The sequence below is a fragment of the Podarcis pityusensis genome (genome assembly GCF_964106645.2).
Source record: "Podarcis pityusensis genome assembly, chromosome: 7".
Taxonomy (NCBI): domain Eukaryota; kingdom Metazoa; phylum Chordata; class Lepidosauria; order Squamata; family Lacertidae; genus Podarcis; species Podarcis pityusensis.
The window spans coordinates 46,760,895-46,781,517 of NC_138031.1; the positions used below are offsets into that span (position 1 = coordinate 46,760,895).

At 40.6% G+C, this 20,623-nt stretch overlaps 1 protein-coding gene across 2 annotated transcripts in view; it reads right to left on the minus strand.

Annotated features, from left to right (window-relative positions):
• Positions 1–20,623, minus strand: part of COLEC12 (collectin subfamily member 12) — a 75,071-nt gene that overhangs the window by 51,149 nt on the left and 3,299 nt on the right. For both annotated transcript variants that reach the window (XR_013988443.1, XM_081013103.1), the window contains exon 2: positions 10,626–10,676. Coding sequence is in view for 1 of the 2 variants with exons in the window: in XM_081013103.1 (XP_080869229.1) it covers positions 10,626–10,676 (51 nt within the window). In the remaining variant the exon portion in view is untranslated. The remainder of the gene's footprint in view (positions 1–10,625; positions 10,677–20,623) is intronic.

The following is a 20,623-nucleotide window of genomic DNA, read 5'->3' on the forward strand; positions in this document are numbered from 1 at the left end:
CAGAGGATGAGAGCATGAGGCAAGTGTCCATTTCATTCAAAGCAACCTCTGATAGAACAGTTTAAAATGTAAATGAATAAAAATCTGCTTTGGGATTCTGGAAGTTAGCTAGGAATACGTGAAAGGGGGAGGTAATGCCAGCAATTCTTGGACTGCTGACACAGCCGTACTAGGATAACTCTCATTTGCTGTAGCTCAGAGGGATATTCAGTTACAGTGGAGAAATCATAACAAAGACAGGAAACAGATCAGCACTCTCTGGATTTAACACCCTCCCTAGGGACCCTGTTTCTAAACTGCAGATGTTTTTAACCTTGTCTTGAAATATGTCTGTATCACATATTCCAATCTGATGAAGTTAAGTACAGTATATAAACCAAAACAATTCAAGTCAGAGCAAAGAGAGAACTTTAATACATGCCAGTTGGAGCAATTGAAGTTTTTAATATTTCTTTCTATGAATGAGTATTAGAAATATGTATTTTGAGGAAATGTGTCCAAAACAACAGGAAGTAGTATGCTGCTATAATGAAAAACTCAGCTTATATTTTGCTCAACAACAAATTGTTTTTCATCAGTCCACAATAGGGGATTTTCAAATTTTGAAGCATCAGATGCCTTCACCAACCACAACTGTTTCTACAACAACTGTTGTTCCTGCTCTGTTGCACTTTGTTCTCCATTTTTGCTGTTCTCAGCACTACACACATCAAACACTGGACCGAAAAATATAGCTGTCTTCATTCGGTTTTATTAAACCTGGTGCCAACAAAAACTGGAGGCTGGACTGTTTAACTACTGGTGACTGAGATAAATGTATCCTAGCAGACAGGAAACAGGTCGCCTTTTATGTACTAGATTAACTCTACAGTTCTAAGAGCATATCACTATATATAATTTTAACCAAGTTATATAAACATCAGATTCCATCAAACAATTTGCATACACAATTTGCATTCCACACAGGATTTCCACTGTGGTACAATAATTTAGGAGTAGGCTCCACTCGTCTGTTAAAGCACTACTACTTACTAATAAGTAAGGAAGCCGACTGTCTCAAGTTTTTAGTTTCTGAGTGATGAGGAGACCTCCCCAATAACCTGGAATTTTGCTAAACTGAAGACCTGTTTATACACATACTTCAGTGTGTCATGGCTATGATTTGCTACAGGCAGATGTGGTCTGATGACTGGTCTGCCATGTGCAAGAAATATTCCAAGTTACCCTATGCGTAAGGTAGTCAAAAAGTGGGGTTGATACAGCAGAACCCAGAATTTGTGCATGCTGATTTAGCTGTGTTATCACAGTCTTAGATCACTGAAGCAGCCATGCTGCACAATTATCTTTGGATGACGTCTTAATACTAAATTGGCACCTGCTAGTATTTCCAGTGGGATGTGGGTGGCGCTGTGGTGTAAACCACTGAGCCTTGGGCTTGCCAATCAAAACATCAGCGGTTCAAATCCCCGCGACGGGGTCAGCTCCTATTGCTCGGTCCCAGCTCCTGCCAACCTAGCAGTTTGAAAGCACATCAAAGTGCAAGTAGATTAACAGGTACTGCTCCGGCGGGAAGGTAATTGGCGTTTCTGTGCGCTGCTCTGGTGTTGGTGTTCCGTTGCGTCAGAAGCGGCTTAGTCATGCTGGCCACATGACCCGGAAAAACTGTCTGCTGACAAACGCCGGCTCCCTCGGCCTGTAAAGCAAGATGAGCACCGCAACCCCAGAGTTGATCGCGTCTGGACTTAACTGTCAGGGGTCCCTTTACCTTTACCTAGTATTTCCAGTATGATGCACTCCAAGACAGCAAAGAATATTTTAATTGCCAGCACTCCCACAAATATAGCTATGTGGTAGAGATAATACTTTGGACAACATTGATCCAAGATTGATCATGTGCTTATGTCAACCTCGTCCACAAAGCACAAATCACATTAGGGTGCTTAGAGATAATCCACTATAATGGGCAGCTACAGTGGGTGGCAGAGAGTTATCCTAGGGGACATGTTGCTGTCTTTCCCCCATGATATTTCCTGTGCTACCAGCTGCACAATATTGGAGTGCCAGACTAGGAACATGTGATGAAATTGACTGAGCCAAGTATCTTGAAGTTCTCTTTAAAATGAAAAGGCCGATTAGCTTGATCCTTATGACATTATGCTGTCAAGTTCTTTCCCAACTGGGATATGAGTTTGTTTGTTTGAAATATCTGCAGATTTACTGGACTGATGGTGTTTGGAAACCCACCTATTCAAATCATGAATACAAATATTTCTTCGTGCTTTCCACAAGATATGAAATATACTTTTTTTAAAAAAAACATGTTGCAGAAACCAAGGAGAAAATTCTGCTTTCATACTAAAAAATGTAGGAAGTAGTAATCCAACTTATTTGTATATTTTGGAATAAAATTCCATTTGACTTAATGCAATATAATGCTGTTGCCATGGCAAAAGGAGTACTAAAGAAATATGATATCATTTTTGTTGCAGAAATTTCCATTGGTAAAGGATGACCTCTGGTTTTTTGCCAATATTACAGCATGGTCTTTGAGTATGAACCAGATGCTGGTTAGAGGGCTAGAGAAATATTCCTACTTCACCCACTACAGAGATTTTTTAACATGTGTTTATTAGTAGTATTTTCCATTATAATTGCATCTGTACAATCTGAAATTGCCTTCTCTTCATTTATTGAAGTGCCTTTGTGGCATTCAAGATACAAGAAACTTTACTGTCATCCAAGGCCAATTGTGTTATGAAGTATTCACCAACAAGGTATGGAGCTCTGTTCAGAAATCATAAAAGCCATAATCCACTGCTCAAAGGAAATGAATTGCATAAAAGCATGGAAGGGCCCTCATTCATTTCTCATTTATTTCCGTGAGGTATGCCAGGGGGACTTTTCAGTGAATTTTGACTATGTACTTTAACAGCATCCTTAAAGCACTGCATTGGCTGACTGTGAGCTACCAGGACCAATTCAAGGTGTTGGTACTGATGTACAAAACCCTGAATTTCTATGGGCTCAAGTATTTAAAAGATTGCCTCTCTCAGTATGTTCTGGCCCATACCCTACGTTCAGTGGGAGAGGCTCTGCTTGTGTTGCTGCCAATGGTGATGGCCCAGGGGTGATTACACAAGACAGGTCCTTCTTGGTAGCAGCACCCCAATTATGGAATCTCTTCCCTGGGGAGGAACCTCCTCACTAGTAGTCTTCAGGTGTCAGCGAAAAACATTCGTACAAGTTCACCAGGACTTTTGGAAGGTAGATGCTCCCATCAGTTGTAATATGGATTGTAGTTTTAAGTTAGCTTCTTTCTCAGGGAGTTTTTATGGGTTTTGACCATAAGCGCTTTGGGCTAATTGATGATATTGTACAGTGGTACCTCCGGTTGCGAATGGGATCCGTTCCGGAGGTCTGGCTGGATCCCGAGGTTTTCGCAACCTGAGGATCACTGTTATACGCATGCATGCGGCGGTAGACCGCTTCTGTGCATACGGTGAAACACTTCTGGGTTGGCCACTTTCGCATCCTAAACTTTACATTACCTTTGGGTAACATAACCTGAGGTCCTACTGTACACTGTGCTACATTCCTAATGGAGAGAAAGGGTGGCCCAGAAATAATAGCAACAACATGCTTTTAGTATAGTGTACTTTTCAAATGTTAGGCACATAAGGAAAGCAGAAGACAGAGCTTCCCAATTCCCTATCGCATATCATTCCCCAAGCAGTCATGGTCAGCTGAACAACCAGAAAAGTACTAGAAAAAGGACATTAGTTTGACCTTGGAGAAACTAGCACAACCTGCCATTCTTCTCCATATCCACCTGTTGATCACTGACAGTTCTCAATGTTTGTTTGTTTGCTTGCTTTAATTAAGAGAGAAGCCCAGCAAAATAAAGGTTTAGTCTATATGTATGTATGAAGAAAGCTGAAATAGGATGCATTTCTGTGGATTTATATACATTTAAGAGTAAACAAGGGGACGCAGGTGGCGCTGTGGTCTAAACCACAGAGCCTAGGACTTGCCGATCAGAAGGTCGGTGGTTCGAATCCCTGTGACGGGGTGAGCTCCCGTTGCTCGGTCCCAGCTCCTGCCCACCTAGCAGTTCGAAAGCACGTCAAAGTGCAAGTAGATAAATAGGTACCGCTCTGGCGGGAAGGTAAACGGCATTTCCGTGCGCTGCTCTGGTTTGCCAGAAGTGGCTTAGTCATGCTGGCCACATGACTTGGAAGCTGTACGCCGGCTCCCTCGGCCTGTAAAGCGAAACGAGCGCCGCAATCCCAGAATTGGTCACGACTGGACCTAATTGTCAGGGGTCCCTTTACCCTTTACCTTTAAGAGTAAACAACAAAACAGAAGATTGGATGGCCATAATGAGGATGCAGACTCTTTAACAAAGGCACTGTGTATCATAGAAGATTCTCTCAACCACATGTCTGTGTGAGAGGGAGACTGATCGTTATTAGGATTCTTTAATGAGTAGATTACATCAAGACAGGCTGGATTTTAGGAATGAAGACTCCGTACACACAATTCCAGAATCAACGGTGACTGAGTATTTGCTCCCCCCCACACACATAGTTCACACACAGTATTTTGCCCCGAATAAGTATTTTACTTATTGAGAGACGGGTTTCATTCAGAAAATAAAAGCTCATTGCAAATTGATTCTGCATTACTGTGCAGTGTGCCCATTTGAAAACAGATGGCAGTCCCAATAACACTGTGGGTGGGCATATACCAAGAATGTAATCACTACTTCCTTCCTTATTTAGCTAGATCATGTGCAGGGAGGAAAAGGTGTGGATTACGTAATTAAGGTGAGTGTTTTCAAATGGGAATCAAGTAACCACACCCAGCCTTTGTGGACAATAGGATCTAGAATCAATATAGTTAGAAAGTCGCATGCTGAAGATGAGCATGAATGATTTCTGATTGAGAAAAACAACATTTTACATGCAACCTAAGACTACAATTCTATGCCTACTTATCCAGAAGTAGCTGTGCTCATTTTATGTCTTAACTGTGAATATGTTTCCTACCTCTGCAGGTGCCGTGCATGGCATAAGCAAGCCATAGTATAGCTTGTCGTGCTGTGTGATCTCGGACTGTAGTTTGTTTCAAACAAACTATGAGCCATAAGCCAAGAACAAATCTGGGCCTATTTCTGGCTTGATGCTCACGGTTTGTTATTCAGGTTTGCACAACATAACAAACCATACTATGGCTTGTTTGTGCTGCTCACAGGGATAAGCTGGACTGGTGTGTGTGTGTGTGTGTGTGTGTGTGTGTGTGTGTGGCCTGGAGGCAGCAGGCACATTCTTGACTAAACCATGATGTAAAATAAACAATGGCTGAGATCAGTGTCACTCAGTTCAATGGACTTGCCTCTGAGCCGACATGGATTGGATTGCACTGTGGGTGTGCTCATTCAGGTGTATGAACAAATGTCTCACTCGTAACTTATGGATATATGAAAGCACATACAGTGGTACCTCGGGTTAAGTACTTAATTCATTCCGGACGTCCGTTCTTAACCTGAAACTGTTCTTAACCTGAAGCACCACTTTAGTTAATGGGGCCTCCTGCTGCCACCTTGCCGCCAGAGCACGATTTCTGTTCTCATCCTGAAGCAAAGTTCTTAACCTGAGGTACTATTTCTGGGTTAGCGGAGTCTGTAACCTGAAGTGTATGCAACCTGAAGTGTATGTAACCTGAAGTGTATGTAACCTGAAGCGTATGTAACTTGAGGTACCACTGTACAAGTAACACACTGAAATCGTATCTACTTGGACTGTTCCATAGTCAGGTGTATGCAAGAAAAATATAAAAAATTAAAGTCTTTATCACTGACTTTTTTAAAAAGGAGGGGGGGAGAAGGTGTATTCTTACAGAAGTGAGAAGAAATGGTGCCACTGGAAAAACACACACGAGTTTTAAACACAGTGGCCAAAATCTGTTACATAACATGTTTTACTGAGCTTGTGTAGGCAGACTGCCACATGTTTAAATGGGTGTTGCGTAATTTTGCGAAGGGCTTGTATCTTACTTTGACTAGCAGTTACATGTTTATAATGACCATTTGGGAAGTAACCAAGACAGGCCTGCCTCATTCAGAATAGGGACCACTTTAACCCAAGAAGACAGCTAAAGAAGCAGCTGGTGGCTGCCTCAAAAGTCATGCCGTTTGACTGAAGAAGATATATTGTGCTTAACTCTGATTTCCCCCTTCCCCACTCTTTTCCACGAAAGCTGTCTTTCAAAAACCTGGCAGCCCTATCAGGCAAACAAAGCATTTGTATGTGTGACAACATTAGACAACACCTTAGAGAATGGAAAAATAATAATTTGCTTTTTCATGTTAAAATGAGACATTAATAACACCTCACGCAGACAGGTCCAAATAATGAATTGTTCTGGAAGTTCCAATAATTCACTGAACAAATTCAGCTTCACTCCCCATCCCCAACACTAAGGTTTTCTGGTAGAATCATTGGCATCAATCTATGTATGGAAAATGTAGAATAAAATAGAAGCTATTGCTCAACACTCTTCCATATTTTCTTTACCAAAGTCTCCCATTTCTTATATCTTTCATTACATGCTTAAGCATTCATCTAGAAAGCCACATGGGCTCAAAACAAGCAAGAGAAAGTTTTGTTTCCTTGTTTGGATAGCTCATTGCAAAAGGGCAAATGACATTTTCAAAAGAGGCAAGACTAAATAAAATTACTATTCCTGCTGTTTCTTGGCTAGCATTTAGGATCTCTGCACTTTGGATAAAGGCTTGGTTACAGTTTCACTGTGCTGACAGAAAAGCAATATGGGGTTCCTTGAGCTCTGCCACAGGCAACCAAGCATGAAGAATTTTCAGTAATTTACTTCTGCACTTTCTATAGCAGCTTTCCCCTATCTTCTACATCAGCAGTTGGGAATTTTAGTCTAAAACATCTGGAGGGCACCAGGTTGGGGAAACTTGGTCTATACTATGGTAACATGCCTTAGGACTGTGATTTAAGGTCAGCAGAATCATAGCAAATCTACAGAACATGTGTGTGTGTGTGTGTGTGTGTGTGTGTGTGTACCCCACACAATATCAGAGTCTTTCAACTTTTTTAGACTAGTGATCCTCTTTGCACTTGAAAAATAGTTTGTGACCACTACCCAGATAGTTTGTGACCACCACTCCAGGCTGTTATTTGTACCCAAAGATGCTGTTTGCCTTGTGGAGTGGGGTATCAGCTAAAGAAAGTGACTTTCAGCAGAAAATTGCAATGAATCCAGATTGGGTCCCTCAAGGCAGCTATTTCTTCAAAATAAGGTGGCCAGTTTAATCACACTTTTAAAAAAGTATTTTAATTGATAATGTGTAATTTTAACATTTTTTGTGAATGGAGTAGAGGTAACATATTTGTGTGTAGTACTGCAGATACTATATATTAACCCAAAGGCAAAGCTAAAAAAATACTGTAACTATTTGAGGTATACTGTATGTTTGTTGCACTTGGAAACAAACTTATAAAAAAAGCTGCATCCCACCTGCAGCATCATATCTTTGCAACAAAGCAACAAAACCATCCATCTATCTATCTATCTATCTATCTATCTATCTATCTATCTAGTGGATGCCAAACACACACACGTATCTTCTTGAAGGACTGAAAAAGAATGTTGTACTCCTATATTAAAATATATTTGTGTAAATATAAACTTTGGTTTAGTACATTGTTTTAATTTCTTTTCAACCCATCCTGTGACACCCATGGGCTCAAGAACCACTGGCTGGAAAACAGTGCATGGTACACACAGCTGCCCCATTCTTCTTCATGACCATGAGAATTGTGAAGCAAAGAACAGCCATCAAAACATTTTGTAAAACAGTTTTTTCAACTTTCTAGATTCCCCCCCCCCCCCCCGAATTCATGGTAACACTACCTCTGATACTAGGGCTATAGAGGAATAATTAACAAAATGGTACGGTGGTGGTAGCTTTTTGCTATAGGGACATCTTTGCAATGGGTGAAAATATATGGGAACTATCAGTGGGAAATGGGATGATGATGATGATGATGATGATGATGGCTCTGCACAGGACACCCCCTCATAGAACAACAATTTGGAACAACCAGGAAAATGGTATCATTATCATCACCATTGTGACGGGTGTAATTCTAGATTTAAAATGCAAAGCAATTATGTATCATCAAAACCAATGTTCCCTTATAATACATAAATAAATAGCAAAGGGAATTCTTGGAAGTACATGTATAACTCTATCTCTGACAAGTCATCTTCCACAATTTTTTTCACTGGGTGTTTTAAAACAAAAAGTTCCTGGTTTAGGAAGGGGTTCGTTCTGGTGGCAGCTTCCCAGAATATACATAAATCTCTGGTTCATTATCTGGAGCAGTTGCCTTCAAAGAAGCTACTCCCTGACTGATGTCTAACCAAGAGTGATAAGAAAAGGTGCTTTGTCATTTATATCGTGTTAACACGGCAGACTAGAATAATGAACATCTGAATCAGCAAACCGGTCACTCTTGGCGATTCCTTTGCACACCATAGTATCCCTGGAATGGATGAACACACCATTCTGTGACTGAGGAGCTATTCCTAAGAGCATAAAAATCACCAGGTTGGGTCAAGTCAGTGGTCCAGTTAACTCAGCATTCTTGCATCTGCTGACAGAGGTCAACCAGATGTCATGGGGAGTTTTTATAAGCAGGGGCATGCCAGGAAAATCAATTACTCATGTTGTGGTCTCGTCCTCTTGCAGTCAGAGGTATGTGGCACTGGCAAAAGGAGATTGTACTTCAACACATTTTCATAGATAGGAGTTACTGACACATTGCACTTATATGTATGTTCATACAATCTCTATGTTTTAAGGAATATGTTTAGATTCTTCTCATTGTCTTAAGCCTTGGATGGCGCTGAACTTGTACAGAACTTGTTTTATTTTATTTTGTTTTCCTTCTGACTCGTGAATTCAACATGTCCCTTCAGTCATCTACTTTCTAAGCTAATTTAAATGCAGAAGAAGATGAAAATTTAGACAAAGAACTTCTCCTAACCTTGTGACTTTCCTCCACTGTTTAAATAAACACACACACACACACACACACACACACAGCACACACTACAAGTTCATATTTCTCCAAGCACTTTCAAAGAAGGCCAGAGTCCACACTGGTTGTTATTTAATACTCTTTTGGCTCAATTCAGCGAGACTATGGTTTTGCCTATTGCAGGGAATGGTAGCATAATCTGGCATTTCAAGTGAACTCAATAAGTTAGTGATCCCACGGACAGAGGATGTGGGATTGCATGTTTGTTGAGGGAGGGAAAATTCACTGTTTAGACTATTTTAAAAGGGCTTTCTTCCAAATATAAGATTGCCTTCAACCTCTAAGGAACACAGAATCCTAGAGTGAGGAGGTGTCCCTGAAGTGTATTTGAGGAGAGGGGGGATAAGGTAAAAATGCCTTTACCCTCTCCTTGTTTTAGTTCAGTCTGTTAAATTCCTTCCTGCTGCCAACACTATAAAAGCTTCCCACTCTACTGTCTCTCTCGTTAGTAATATGATACTTCTGAAATCATCAGAAGAGATTTACTATAGTTTAAAGTGGGTCAATTCATGGGGGACAAAAGAAAACTTAAGATATTTGTACCTGTTCTGTCACATAATAGATCTTGAAAATGCTTCTCAGCTGCAATGCTTAATTATTACTTCGTTGTATTGCGGAGCAGTATTTTTAAATTATTCACAGGACATTACATTTTCATACACTACAAAGCCACCATGCTGGAAGTCAATGGAAAGGCTTCCAATTTAAAACTCAAGGCTCCTCCAGTCTTGTTTATTGAGCATTCATTATGACTCGCTTACACAAAGCTTATGTGGTTATATTTTCAGCTGTTTCTGTACTATTTTGAAAACCGTTTTAGCTGCTTTTATGATAATCTGTAAATCAACTTGAGATATATATAGATATAAGGTGATTAATAAATTAATTCATTATCATCAGCTGTTGCAAATGGTCTTTAAGGTACTAGGTAAGGATACCAAGCACTCACAAACCACATGGGTAGAGGGGAAGGGGGAAATTACCCATTCTGCTCAGCGTTAGTCCACATGGGCTAGCAGGAGATGCACAGAGTTGGGAAGGCTATTGTTGTACCTGAACAGTGATGGTATTTCAGACTCACAACAGGAAACAATACTTTTATAATGCACTTTGTGTTTCATGCCTTCTCTTGTTGCTACTGTCACTATTAAGACCAATGTCAGGAAGTGACTTAAGTCATAGTATCAAGATGGCATGGCTCTCAGTTGCTAGTAAAGAACGATTCCTTCTGAATCACAATGATTGGCAAAAACAATGACATAAATAAGCAAGTGATGAAAACAGTTACCTATAATAAGTAAACTTTATACAACTAACACATCTTCTCCAAACGTATTCCAACACTTTCAACCTCCAGTCAAATATCTTGTCTCTTCCTTTTAAAGTTTGAATTACATGCTAGTCGTAAACATTCACAACACTTTTGTGCTATGTCTGAAGAAGTTTTTCTTCTCAGTTTAAACACTATGAAAATGTGAGGATTTAACTTACCAAACCTCTTATAGCCAAAGGACTGAACCTCCTCTTCTTCTGCAAAATCGTCTGTGTATACATATAAAAAACAAAGGCAGAATTTTATATTCGTATATGACAGTCTCTGGCATATAATATAGTGTACGATAATATATGTTTGAACTAAACATTTGTAGACAATTCTTTTTAGAATTTGCACTTAAATGCAATCTTTGGCTCAGTGGGATCTGAAAAATATCAAGGGCATTTTCCCCACCCACCCCTTGAAACATCTATCTTTAGTTGATACATAACTTTTAGAGTTCTGTTTGTCGGAATCAAAAGTACAAAACCATCTGGTCATGCTCAGCAGCTTGTGTGTGGAAATTATTGGGTGGTCCAGCACATAGTTTAATAGAACAGACTAATTTCACTTACCAAACAATATCCAAGAAAGCAAGCTATACTTGGCTTGAAATACATCACTGCTGCAACTACAATAAGGCAAACAAATACAGAGATTTAACCCTTGTCCTGTGTTAGAAGAAAAAAGAAGGATCTTTTATGAATGAGGATGAAGACCTCCTAGCAAGATGCTTTGAAGTTTCTGATCTTATGCTTCATGTGGTCTAGTTCTTCCATAGACAGAATGAGGCCTGTAATCAGCAGGCTTGCCAGGTTTTCATTTATCTGACATCATCATTTATTATAAATTGCTAAGTGTCTAAACTTGCTGGGTTGGATCCAGATATTTATGCTTAGAGTAGACCCAATTAAATCAGTGGGACATAAATTGGTCATGGCTAACTTAGGCCTCACTAATATCAGTGGATCTACTCCAAGAATGAATAAGTTAGAATAATATAACACCAACAACTGACAACATTAAAAACAAATAAAGAAGACATAGAAAACAATTTTGTTGAAACCAAACAGCCCAAAAGGGGAAAGTTGTAAACAACAACTGCCAGTGGTTTTATGTAGCTGTTGAGATCTACAACTGAACCCTGACAATACTCTCTATGAAACTACTATGCCAAGTTACTGGGTACCCCGGCAGGTAAGAGAGAAAGTTTACACACTTCATACACTCAAAGCCAGGTGTGCGTGTTTGTGTCTGCATGCATACTTACAAAAAATGTATGTCCAGCATTGGAACACATACATCTCCTGCCCTAATATGGATTGGTTTTGGAGTGCCATGTAAGGGTGGGGTTTATTTTGCTGCTATTATGAAGGGTTTTCAGTATCCAGTCAATATTAAGGGACTTTGCTTCCAGTATTGCTGTCCAACAGGGGTGCCATCTCATCCTTAAGATTGTGGGTGCCTGCCACCACAACGTGGACATGAGACATCACATGCACACACTGCATTGTGGCGGCTGGTGGTGGTAGCTCCTCCTACCTACAGCCAGCGAGGGACCCTTTTCTGTGGTGATGGGCTCAGACTCAGAGGCAGAGACACTGCCTCAGTGTTTGAGGGCCCCCCCCATAAAAGAGGGCCTCACTGGCTGGCTGTGGAGGACAGAGCTGAACTGCTTCTCTCTTGGAGGCAGCGCCGCTACTACCTGCTGGCTTTTCTCATTGACTTTGTGGGTGCCCAGCCCCCACAATTTTATTATTATGGGTACCCAGGCACCCAGGGCCCCCTGCAGCTGGCTCCTATGTTCTCCGTGTAATCTGCTTCAGATTGCTTGTTGGCTTGTAGGCAGAAGTGTAATTTCTAGTCAGGGACGCGGGTGGCGCTGTGGGTTAAACCACAGAGCCTAGGACTTGCCGATCAGAAGGTCGCAGTTCGAATCCCCGTGATGGGGTGAGCTCCCATTGCTCGGTCCCTGCTCCTGCCAACCTAGCAGTTTGAAAGCACGTCAAAGTACAAGTAGATAAATAGCTACCACTCCAGCAGGAAGGTAAACGGCGTTTCCGTGCACTGCTCTGGTTCTCCAGAAGCGGCTTAGTCATGCTGGCCACATGACCTGGAAGCTGTACGCCGGCTCCCTCGGCCAATAAAGCAAGATGAGTGCCGTAGCCCCAGAGTCGGTCACGACTGGACCTTTACCTCTACCTTTATATATTACCTTTTGTATTTTCTTGAGAACAATAGAAATTATTAAACTGCTTTGGACTTTACCAAATAAGGAAAGCAACAACAATTCCATTACCTATTACTGATATGACACTATCCTTTCCTCACCCTTTTTCTTCCATTCCAAAGACCACTAGCACATGTCTTTAATGCAGAAGAAACATATCTGGCATTCATTATAACTTTAGCATTTGTGTTGACACATGGCACAAGACAGTTATTAACATGGAAAGTGCAGTTGTTCAGGGCATACAGCTGTACTGGCTTCAGCTCTATTATTAATCAACACTAATTTGAATGACTAGACACAAAGAATGTGTGCTGTGAGTAAGTGAAATTCTTAATGGTGCTTTGACTACAGTAGATCTGCAAGGCAAAGTAGAGCTTGGCATGTAAGGCCTGGAAAGAGTTAAATAGCCAGCTATGCTTGTTTCTGGAAATCCACACCTCCACCCCCCAAACGCTAGATGGTTTGTTTAAGCCAATTAATTACTCATGGTTTGCCCAACAGCGTTGCCAGGAATTTATTTAGCTATCCTGGACCATTGCATTAATTAGTTTTGCAACCTTATAAGAGTGTGACTTCTTTTTTAAAGCATAGTTTTTCTCTGCTTGGCAGTAAGACTCTGTAATGATTCATGCTAAATCTTTTGCTTATGGCGTGCACTTGTGGTGTTTTTAAGACAAATACAGAAACAGAGCCATAAATGTATGTCAGCATGTGTTTCTGCTTTCAAAATATGAATACATGGTTGTGTGCTATCTGAAAATGGCCTAGGCAACTCATCATCTATGCATGGCCGCCATGACTTTTTTATTGATCCCAAAGATGTTTCGAAGAAACCTGGGAAGTTCAGCACTAATCATTTGTGAATGAAAAAGAACCTCTGCCTCATACCTGCAGAAGTTGTGCCTAAATCTGCATCAGTCTTCCCTAACCTGGTATCTTCCAGACATTTTGGACAATAACCCTCTTTCCCGACTATAGGCTATGTTGGGTGGGACTAATGGGAACTGGAATCCAACAATTTCTGGGTTGTTAGATTAAAATGGAGAGAGGGGAGAATCATGTACGCCACCTCTAGTTCCTTGGAGGAAAGGTGGGATATAATGTAATAATAAAGAGTAAAATAAATGAATGTCTGGTGTCAAGATTATGGGCCAAGTCTACTAAGAATCAAAAGCTGAGGCTCACACTTTGTCATTCAAGGATTTTATTCAAGTTCAGTCAAGTTAAGATGGTGCAAGTGTTGGCTGCATATACTGCAACATCCTATTCAAAGCAACAAAGTCAAGGTGACTGCTTGCTAGTCCTGACTCTGGCCATTGAGATTTCTCTGGGAAACTCACAAGCTGGACACAAATCGAATTAATTTACTGGGATCGTTGACCAATTTAGACAAACAAGAACACACAATGCATGACATTTTCTAATTCTAAATAAGCAGGCAGCATAAATGAAAACAAGTATGAGACTAGCTAAATTAGAAACATGTTAAAAGAACTTGTATCTGAACTGTAATGTGAAAAAATACTGCTGCAACTTTTGCAGTTACAGCAGAAATATTACGCACTAAAAGCAGGGCACAACAGTGACAGTCACCTGTTGTTTATTTCCAGTCAGAAGTATACTTCCCCTGAATGATCAACGAAGCCAAACTTCAAAACACCTAGACCAAGATACAAACTTTTCCCATTCATAATATGTTTGCATTACAAGGCACCCAGTAATTCTCCCCATATTCTTATTCTTCTCTGTCTTGGACTGAACCAGAGCTGTGGTGCCTGATATGGCTCCTCTCTGCCTGACACTGGACTCCTCAAGCCACCTTCCCTCACTGCAGTGGTGCCAGAAGCCCTGGGAAACACAATTTTCTTAAGGCACATTAAGTCTGTTAGACAACATTTCTCAGGGTTTCTGGTACAGTGGTACCTCTAGTTGCGGACCTAATATGTTTCGGGGTGCCGTTCACACCCTGAAAAGTCCGCAACTAGAGCGCCTCTTCTGTGCATGTGTGTGGCGTGATTGAGCACTTCTGCGTGTGCGCAAAGCGCACAGATTGCTTCTGTGCATGCGTGGGCGGTGAACCCGGAAGTAAACACTTTTGTAAGCTGAAAGTCCGTAATGAGCGGAACGCAACACGAGGTATGACTGCATTGTAGAGGCTGCTGCTACAGCATGCCAGACAACAGAGGGAGAGGCTGTTTGCTACAAGGTAAGTAAGTGAGAAGAGAAGGGAGCTTGCAGGTAGAGTATGTGGGAAAGGATTCAGCCCCATTAAGTCCCCTAAAAGATATAATTAGGAGTGCAAGAGGGTCCAAATTCAGAATGGGGCTTAAAAACAACACCATTATGCCTAGTTTCCACTGACAAAGTCTGTCCTCTATGAATCTGACTAATCTTTTTTTGTTGTAGGGTCTAGAAAAAATGACATCTTGTGACAATTAAGTCCAGCAGTTAATTATGTATTACATCAGACCCGCATTCCATCGTGGCCAAACTTCCAGAGGCCTCATGCCATGGGTGGGCATGGACATGCAAAAAGTGGAAAGGCCACCACAGACACACTCCCACTCATATGCACCCAGTCACACAGCATTTTCATACACATCCACACATATCAAGCACCACACACCCACTATTACACATAACCTATAACTATTCATTCATCCTACTCACACACATACCTCCTCAGCAATGAGGCTTGGAAAAAACCAATGCATCTTTTCCAAACCTAATTGCCAGAGGGGAGGGGCAATCTTTGTGAAAAGGGTTAAGTCTATGAAGATCCCCTATTGCTTGGAAACAGCTTTTCCTTGAAGCTAATATTAAAAAGTCTAGTAGTCAAGCAAAGGAAATTTTATTTTTCTGTTTTAATCATCATAATTGCTGCATGAGATGCTGATGTAAGGACACCACAAATTGGTGGTGGGGCTCCAGGTGAGGCATTCCTTTTCTTCAATGAAACACAAGTACTGCTAGCCAAGGCCAAGTAGGCTTGAGTTCCTAGATTCCCAGACCTGGAAGTCAGGTACACCTTCTTTTATGAAGCACTGGAATCTCGGCGCTGGAATTTAGCCCTGGACCTTTGGTTTATTAATCCTTGGCATGAATTCTTTGGCATAGAATAGATCACAAAGGAAGCTCCAGTGAATTGTCCACACTTGGTGAATGCCGCTTGAGTATGACATTTGTTCAGTACCCCAGAGACCAGAGTACTGTAATGCTTAGAGAACTAGGGAACTCTGGATTCTAATCTCCATTCAGACATGTGGCTTATAGAGTGACTATGGGGCATTCCTGTTCTTTCAATCTAACCTACCTCACAGGCAGTGACTTAACAAATAGGCAGAGTAGGCACCAGCCTATGGGCCTCAGGCCTTTTGGGGGCCCTGCGACAATGGATCAAAATAATATTGATTTGATCTTGAAATAAAATTACAAAAACGTATTAGGAGATAATTTTTGAGAGGGAGCCTAATATTGTGACTGCCTTGAGGGTCTCCACAGGGTTTAATCTGGCACTGCTCACAGGATTGTTGTGATGTTAAAATGTGAGTTTGGAGAAAGAGAAAACCATGTACGCATGCAACACATTTAATAAATACAAATACACATTTCGTTTACAGAATTGTTTAAAATCCCCATGAAATGATTGCTCAAACTCAGCCATGAAGTGAGTTAACTATAGGCATGTGTCACATTTACCGAACTACTGAATGACTTTAAGCAGCTCTCACACCTCTGGGAGAAAGAGAAGATTTCCAAGCAGGCTGGCTGGAACCCTAGGACCCCTCATGTTACAAATTAAGGGCAGTACTCAGCATTAGGGATGCTCCAAGATTTCATTCAGTCCACATTTTAAAGAAACTGATCTGATTTACACTTCCCAGACTAATACATGGGTTGGAACAAATTTATCCTTTACCAAATTTCCTATAAAACATATATTTGGGGTTGAAATGTATACAACCATGTATACAACCCATTTACAACACATATAAAGATGAATCTTTGAGAGGAAATGAATGAAAAACAAGTTTTTTAAAATGCAGGTGGATGTGGAACTGGCATGGAGCAGATAGCCATTTAAGAAGGCAGCAACTTCCATTCCCATCTTCCTTCATCATAATTAGAGCTGTTTCCCTTCAACCACAATTCAGTTTCTACCAAATACCATTTATTCATCTCAATGCCTGCTATTTAATGTCATTTTACATAATTTATGTAAGTTATGAATTTAACATAATTAATTCCACTCAATTCAATCAATGCAAAGGAAGCATAATTTAAATGGGAGGACGACCCATCATCAATTATGCGATATTTGCAGATTGGAAAACAACAACAACAACAACCAATTGGTTTTCACTGGATTGATTTCTGTTCCAGTCATGGGCCAAATAAGCGAGCACCTTCTGTTTCCATTTTTGTCAGAAAGAACAGACTTATGAATGAACATTTGAGAGACTGGCACAAACAGGAAATTTAATGATCTGCCTATCTCTCCTTGGCATATATATGGTTGGCATCCTACTTGGTGAATGAGATCTTGAAACATGACCAAGCATGGGACTTCCAAATTCCTTAATCCAACCCTCCTAGCATATCTAAGTGGAAGTATTAGGTACCTTTCAGATTTTTAATGAACTACCAGTGATCAAAATTTAACAAGAGTAAACTCTAAATATAATTATTTGTTTGGGGCTGGGGACACAGCTAATAACATTATGGCTCAACACTTTATGGAAGTGGGCATTCAGAAAGGATGTGTTGACGGAGGTTGGTTAGTTTTATTTCCACTTTAAATACACACACAGAGATTTGCAAGTACTGCAGCACCACACAAATCTGTAAAATGGTGTGATTTGTGCTTCGGTGTTATATTTTTAAACAGTACATTTGTCATGGACCATGTGTGACCAAGAAAATCTGAGGCTGAAGCCAAACTTCTCTTACCCATATAGCTTTTCAGCCTTCTCTGGCAGTCTGTCAGGCCCATGAGTTCCTTGAATCTCAGTATGATTTCAGTGGGACTGTTACAGCCTTACTGAAGTTTTATTGATGTCATTCTTGGCGCACGTGAGAGGGAGCTGCTGCACATGTCGTGTTAAATACAAATAGTAATCCAAACATGTTTTTGGTGAAGAGTATTCAGAATGTGAGAATCATTAAGCGCAAATGTGACCATTAATAATCTAACTGCAACCACCACTCACTGCTATATTGGGATTTGACCACATGTATACAAGAGTGAGTTTTGAAACTAAGCATGACGCTTTTACAGTAAAAAATGATTTTGAAACAAAACTCACTTCTCTACCAAATCTCAGCAAGTTCCTATTTTGGTTACTAATGAAGAATTTGAATTGGCTAGGCCAATTTTTTGTTAACATTTGAACAGCTAACAGGGAGACACTAAAAACCTAGATTTACAGCATATTACTGATAAGAGACTGCACTTGATACTTAATGCTATAATAATGACTTTTAAAAATATGCAGTAAATCTATCCTGGGTGTTTACTAGATGTGTTTGCAGTGCATAGGGGAAAGTAATTTTGTGTTCTGATCCCTCAGTCCTAAAAAACAGATTCCAATCTCCGCCTGTTTTAATTTCAGCCAGTTCCATTTATTTATTTACTCAAAAGATCAATATCCTGCCCTTCTAATGCATTCACATAGCCATTCCATATTGCTTGCTTCACTTTAAAGAGCTGGATATTTTTGCACACAGATTCCACTTCTTCTTGAACTGCATCCTGGTTTTTACCATGTTTACCATGTTTTTACCATGAGTTTAAACATTTTGTCCTTTTCATGCACCCATGTTTTGAAAACTCAAGACAATTTAATGCAGAAAAGTTAAAGTATCCTGAAAATCTAGATAGCTTGATGCAAGAATTTTGAAACATTGAGCTGCAGCTACTGACAGATTAAGCACAAGATAAACTCAGCTCACACAACAGGGTTTTTCTGGTTCCTCCTCCCCACTGAAACCCACTGGGCCCTAGTCCAATGAGCTACAACAGAATTCAGGACGCTTGCCTTATGCACATGCAAGCGCCTTTCTGCTCAAACAGACAGAGGTGGATTTAGGACAGCATGACTGGTTCTGCTGAATTTGGGAACTGAGCCATGAGGGCACTGCACAACTAGAGGGCATCACAACTATGATGGTCGTACTGAACTGAGCAGAATGGAGGGCGAGAGGTGTGTGTGCCAAATTATGGCCTTGCACAGGGCACTGCTGAAGTTTGAAAGACCAACACAGGGCACCTCCTAAGTCATTCTCTTCATCCTAACTGTGTCACTTTTGTTGCTATTGATTTGAGAATTGGTATATACTGTATTGTTAGAATTCTCAGAGCAGTGAGAACTCCAGAATACCTGGATTGTGTTTCCTTGGAATGAGGCCATTAGTAGCATTTTTGTAATATGTGGTTTCATTTGCACATGTATACAGGTTGAACATAAGGGAAGGTGCAATATAACTATATATATTGAAGCTGTCTACTTCCCATCAGTTTTCTAGGGGGCATAGCCACCACCATCCAAATGTTGTTAGCTTCCAGAGCGAAATAACCACCCTGGAGGTTCTGAAGGAAGGGTTGGGCAGCTACTTGTTGGATACGCTTAGGTGCAATATATGCTGCCTTGCTTCAGGGTTGCAGAGCCAACCAGTACCAAAACGTGTAGTCTAGATTAATTCCAGCAATCTATGTGTGTGCTCTAATGAGCATGCAGAGATGTTGCGACAGCAGGTGGGGATTCTTCCCATTCATTTCATGGGGAAGTTTCACATACATAAAAAGATACACAATGCAGGGTCATCCCTTATGAATGAAAATATGAGATGCTACAATGAGCCCGCACCAATGATGGGCTTCAATGGGTAAATCCATTCCCATTACTCACAACTATATTTTCTTTTCCAATCCTCCCGCCAAGAAACATGAATACTTGTTTTGTTGCTATCTTGTTTTATGATCCCATACTAGCATGTTTAAGATTATGTTATTAACTACAATATGCTATTATGTTACCTGCTAAAATGTTCCATTTGTAAGTCATTGGGGTAGGTACAATGCAATTCAGGTTTCTGTATAATTTCCATAATAATTCTTGATCTTTAACGGATAAGAATTTGTAAATTTGCAATATTATGAATTGTAATCAAAGCATGGATAAACCATGTCCTTAATGCAAGGCAGAATTGTAACAAATACTTAGTAATTCAAGGAGAATGATTTTTCACTCATAAGAGAGAGAAAATCTTCTGACCTTTTCCTTTTTTAAATTCAGTCTTACAGAAAGTTGGAATTTGGCAAGGAAATTGAGCTGCTTGTGTAGGAGGCATGCTATGTAATCCAAAACTAGAATACTTTTAATGGTGACTAGAGGGAGACTGTATCTTCTTGCCCAACTACGTGATGGTCTTTTTCAGTTCTTGTTTTAAAAGTTAATGTGGCAAATCTCTACAGAACAGAGAACTTCCAGATGCTGTCCTTGAAAAATGGATCTGAAACTGGAAATGGTACCGAATGTGGCAGCTAGAACACTTCTGGAAGCTAAGCACTCAGGTCATATTACTTTCGCTACATGCTGTATATTAAAGACTGCCTTCTTCCTTACAGACCCTAACAGTTCTGAAGATCAGCAGAGGGATCCCTCTTGGCAGTTCTACCTTTCACAAAAGTTTGGGCTGTTGGTGGTCTGAGAGTGGGTATTCTCCGTGGCAGCCCCTAAGTTGTGGCATTCCCAGAGATGAGTCTGGCTTCTTCACCATGCAGCACATGGCTTCCCACAAAGAATCATGGGAACTGTAGTTACCGGTACTTACAGGTGTTGGGAATTATAGCTTGGTGATGGATAAACTAGAACTCCCATGGGGGAAGCCATGTGCTTTAAATGTCACATCTCATTTAAATCTATTGAGTATGGCTTGGTT